The sequence below is a fragment of the Apis dorsata genome, unplaced genomic scaffold (assembly GCF_000469605.1).
Source record: "Apis dorsata unplaced genomic scaffold, Apis dorsata 1.3 scaffold_381, whole genome shotgun sequence".
Classification (NCBI taxonomy): domain Eukaryota; kingdom Metazoa; phylum Arthropoda; class Insecta; order Hymenoptera; family Apidae; genus Apis; species Apis dorsata.
Genome location: NW_006263643.1, coordinates 273,468 through 278,358, shown reverse-complemented (window position 1 = coordinate 278,358; position 4,891 = coordinate 273,468). Strand labels below are relative to the sequence as shown.

The 4,891-nt window shown below is 33.5% G+C and overlaps 1 protein-coding gene and 1 long non-coding RNA gene across 5 annotated transcripts in view; one reads left to right on the top strand and one right to left on the bottom strand.

Annotated features, from left to right (window-relative positions):
- Positions 1–4,891, top strand: part of LOC102678545 (poly(rC)-binding protein 2) — a 247,919-nt gene that overhangs the window by 235,730 nt on the left and 7,298 nt on the right. For 3 of the 4 annotated variants that reach the window (XM_006618877.2, XM_006618876.2, XM_031512028.1), the window contains one exon: positions 4,219–4,885. The exons of the other annotated variant lie outside the window; for it this stretch is intronic. In XM_006618877.2, the coding sequence (XP_006618940.1) occupies positions 4,219–4,597 (379 nt within the window). In that variant the 3' untranslated portion in view covers positions 4,598–4,885. Of the gene's footprint in view, positions 1–4,218; positions 4,886–4,891 lie in introns of those variants that run through there. 4 annotated transcript variants of the gene reach the window in all.
- Positions 1–4,891, bottom strand: part of LOC116186011 — a 19,683-nt gene that overhangs the window by 11,884 nt on the left and 2,908 nt on the right. The gene's annotated exons all lie outside the window — the stretch shown is intronic.

The following is a 4,891-nucleotide window of genomic DNA, read 5'->3' as shown; positions in this document are numbered from 1 at the left end:
CCCCCCCAAAAAAAAACCCTTTTAACTTTCTAGTTTCTTTCCTTCTGAATCTGACGTTTAATATTCGTCAGATCAAACCTCGACTTATATGTATTATGTCGCCGGTGTAGAATTTTTGAACGCAAACCCTCTGGGCCCTGACTTTGAAGAAAAAAGACTCTTCAACACCTCACCACCAAAAACAAAAACCCTTTTGACTCACAACGTTTTTTGTGTTACACTCGTTCCTCCTATAATTGACCTTTCTTAGCCTTGGTGTCTTGAAGGTGATCAAGTGAGACTAAGGGGAATAGTCGAATTGCCGTCATCGCGACACCTCCCATCATGTTTGTTACTGTTACTCTGTTGCCTCTGGCGGCGACGCGCTGGTTTTAACGAACCAACGATAATTTTAAATAAACATTTTTGAAATATTTTTTTTCCATTTATCACATTACTTATATCACATACTTATCTCTCACATTTTAATCTCTCTTTTATATAATCTCTATTTATATTATTAGCAGAATAAATTATATAATTTAGGTGTAATAGATATAGGATCTAATGATCGTTCTTCCGGTACGTCGACGCCAGAAAAGTATTATGAAAGAGGTGGTGGTGCAGCAATGAAAGTTTTTCTCTATAAGAAATATAGAGTTGCATCTGTGTATGAAAGAAGAGTATCCTCGATGTCTCGAGGTTTATTATCAGTGCAACGTGTGATGTGTACCGCCACCTCGGTCTCTCTAGCGATACAGGTGAGATATTCTCGTAGTGAAGTAAGGTTAGACAGCCAGTGAAGAAAACCTCAGCGTACCAAGGGATCGACGTCAACGTGGAGTCGCCGGAGGACATCTTCGTCTACCACGATGGAAGAGGATATCTTAATCCTTTGTTTCCAGGTCCTGCTTTCCAGGTCCAGTACCCTGAGTATCCTGCAGACACAACTCCGCTCAACATTTGTTTCCCATTTGTCGCTGGCTGTCCTTTCAAGCAAAAAAAATTAAGGATTTTCTTTTTTTTCTTTTTCTTTTTTTTTTTTTTTTTTTTTTTTTTTTTTTTTTTTTTTTTTTTAAGAAGAGTATATATACAATCACGATAACAAATACGACACGTAGTCGAATGTATTCCAGTAATATATTGTTTATTAGACAATTTTTTCCTGAAGAGTCCTGCGAAAAAGAAAACTATGCATCACTACAGTTCCTTTTTTTTTTTTTTTTTTAATTTTTTAAAAATTTTTTTTTTGAACCTTTTTTTTATTCAGTTCCCCAAAATAAATAGGGTCAAAAAAAAAATTTTTAAAAAAAAAAAAAAAAAAGAAAAAAAAAAAAAAAAAAATCCTTTTTTTTTTTTTTTTTAATTTTTTAAAAATTTTTTTTTTGAACCTTTTTTTTATTCAGTTCCCCAAAATAAATAGGGTCAAAAAAAAAATTTTTAAAAAAAAAAAAAAAAAAGAAAAAAAAAAAAAAAAAAATCCTTTTTTTTTTTTTTTTTTAATTTTTTAAAAATTTTTTATTTGATCCTATTGATTATTCAGTTCTCGATAATCCAGAGTTTTTTTTCGGTCGGTAAAAAGCTTTTGGCGAAGGCTTGTTTTTCTTTTTTATGAATAAGTTTATTTGATACTTAATTCTAATTTTTTTATAGAAATATACCCATTAGATATTCTTAATACTGAATAAATTGATAAAAAATTGATTAAATTGAAAAGCTTAAAATTTACATGAAATATTATTAAATTATTATTTAAAAATATTTTTTAAATTATATTTTAAACTTAAAAATATTGATTAAATTTGATTTTCCTTGAATTTTTAATTCAATCCTGTCATATCTTTATAACTTAATAATAATAAATAACTTATAGTTAATTTATTTTTATAAACCATTTCTATAATTATATATTTTTTATAAATTATTTTGCATATTAATCACTATACAAAACATTATTACAATTATTACAAATAAAATCTTACCATATAATCATCAAAATACATATTATGATTCAAATTAATTCTCCTATTGTGTAAAAAATTCTTTCAATTGCGTCATAATTATGAATTTTTAAAAAGGTATTAATTTGAATAAAATTTAATATAAGAATTATATAAAAATCCAAATAAAATAGGAGAGTTAAAAATGAAAAAGGCAATCTAAATGAATCCTAATTAAATCTTTAATCAAATCAAAATACATAATTCAATATTTCATACAATATTGCTTTCGCCAAAAGTATCATGCAATCGCATCTTTTATATCTTAATTTTTTATGTTTCTTCACTGATCATTACGTTTTATTAAAAAAAAAAGTTTACGGATGCAAATACCTCCTAAAATATTTATAAATATTTATATAACATTTTATGGGACTAATAAATCTCTTTGTATTTTTTTATGACAATGTCTCGAATTTCAAGAAATAAAAAAAAATACAGATACTGACGTAGTTGTCGACGAGATTCGAGACAAGTGAAATATCATTCCGATAGCGCGTGTATTCAAACGAAAACCCCTCTGGAAACGAGCAACTATCCCCTTATTTGCTGCTCCTCGAAATAGCACGAGTACCACAAGTGTCCAATATATTATATATTTAACCATCGTTAACGCGCGGATCGTAAAACCTATTCTTCACACTCTATTTCTTCCCCTTTTTACGAATTATAATCCATATTATATTTTATTCCAGATTGTCACTCATATATATTTTTATACTTACTGCATTTAAAATAGCAACCGAAAATATATCTCATCATATATTCCCGATTATTACTTCTTGTATACCTTAGCCTCAATACCATTTGGTCGTCATGATTATTAAGTATCGTGTTATCATCCTTCTAAGCACAATCCCATGGCCAGATTTGCATTCTGCCGCGTTCAATTCCTTTTACTGACGTATCTGAAAGTGATGTACGAGCCAATTATCGCGAAGCGATTTGCTGCATTAACATCACGAATGGTGAACTATCGGTAATGTCGTTCCCGATAATATCATCGCAGAGTGCAAGTGCTGAGCCCCATTTAGTTTGATTTCCGCTTTTCAGTGATTCGCAGAGCCATGCTACGTTTCATCCATTAACAATGTATCTGTAATACGATACCACTTTGAAAAAAATCGTAAAATATCTGTCAAAAATTTGGAATCACTTTCCTAATTCTATTTATATTTAATTTTCTAATAATTAAATAATTCCCTTTGACATATCTTTTTATGATCTTTTTATTTTTTAATTGAAAAAGATCTTTGATCAAGCTTATTAATATACTTTTTTTTCGATTTATCCATACTGATTCCGAAATTTTGACTAATATAATTCGAATATGTTCATTCATCAGTCATTTCAATAATTAGCATTTTTTGTGTCATATGCAACGGACTATGGCTCTGTGCTACACCGGAAAAAGGGACGCTATATATTTATAAATCATCATTTCTTCGTTTTTGAAAATTAAAAAAAAATATTTATAATTAATTTGCAAGATTATTATATTCGTAATTCAAACGAATGCATTTGAACGTCTCTTTCGATGGTAAGTACTCCTTGCAGCGCGTCCTCCGCATCGGGATGTTGTTTTTAGAGTTGTCCTCAAGTTTCCATCTTGAGATCAACGAAATGTGACTGCTCTGTATTGTTCGATCAAAGACGATACAGACAGATACTGATGATTCGTCGATCCATGGTGTCTGGAGGATGCGAAAACGCATTTCGATGCTGGAAAAACTGTCCCCCACCCCCCACGAACAACCACGTAGCCGGTGTACGTGAGAATATCACGCTCCATAGAACACACCTGTGGCATAACTTTCTGAAACCTATTGAAAACCTTGCGACTCAATTTCTTTCTTTTTTTTCTATTTTTTTCTTTTTTTTTTCCATATCTTTTTTTCCTCTTTTTTTAACCTATGTATCACATTAGCAATCATACTTACACCACAACTCTATTTAATCAATATAACAATTCTAGCGATCCGTCTTTTCTTTTTCGTCTTTTACTATATCTCATTCACCAATCAATTAGCGTTTCATTTTCTTACCCGTTTCATATATCGCTCTTTTTTTTCTTTTTCTTTTATCTTCTCTCTTCGTTTAAACACTCTAAAACAATGAGAAAAGAAAAAGAAAGAAACATGTATCACGTCATACATTTACATAAACTACATACATACTGTTTTTATACGAGAGAAACATTCCCACCCTCACCTTTTTACATTTTGTGTCTTTTCCCCAGTGTTGAACTGCAGAAAGCTAACCTAGAGGCCCAAAATACCCAAACCCCTGGCAGCGGTACCACTCCCGGGGCATCCGGGGCCAGTGCTTCTCCCTCTACCACCACTACCACTGCCTCTCCCTTGGCCAGCGCCATTCCCTTGGCTCAGCTGCTAAGCAAGCCAGGCGCCCTCAACGCCCTCTCTAGCCTCACCGCCCTCGGCGGACTCACGGAATTGCTAGGTGGCGCTGCTGGCGCGGCTGCATCCGCGCTACCTGTCCAGACAACCGGCGTGCACCGGTCGCACAAGTTCACGCCGAGGCTACGTAGCCCAGGCGCACCCGGGCCCACTGACAGCGGAAAATTCAAATCCGAGCGCACCAAGTACAACCCGTACTGAGCAAGTGATGGACAACAGGTGGAGAGACGCGAGATCAGGGAGATCATTACACGTACACGTATTACTCATCACTACTATCGCCACAATTATTACCAATACCACTATAATCACAACCACAACCACCAAGATCATGATATGTACACGGAACACGAGATTTACATCGGAGAAAAGTGCGTACGGACGCCAGGGTAGCGCGAGTCCGGATATTCAAGACTTGGCTAAGGATCGGACCAACATATATGCTAGTTTCTCACAGGATTATACAGCACCGCCATGCTGATATAATGCGTACAT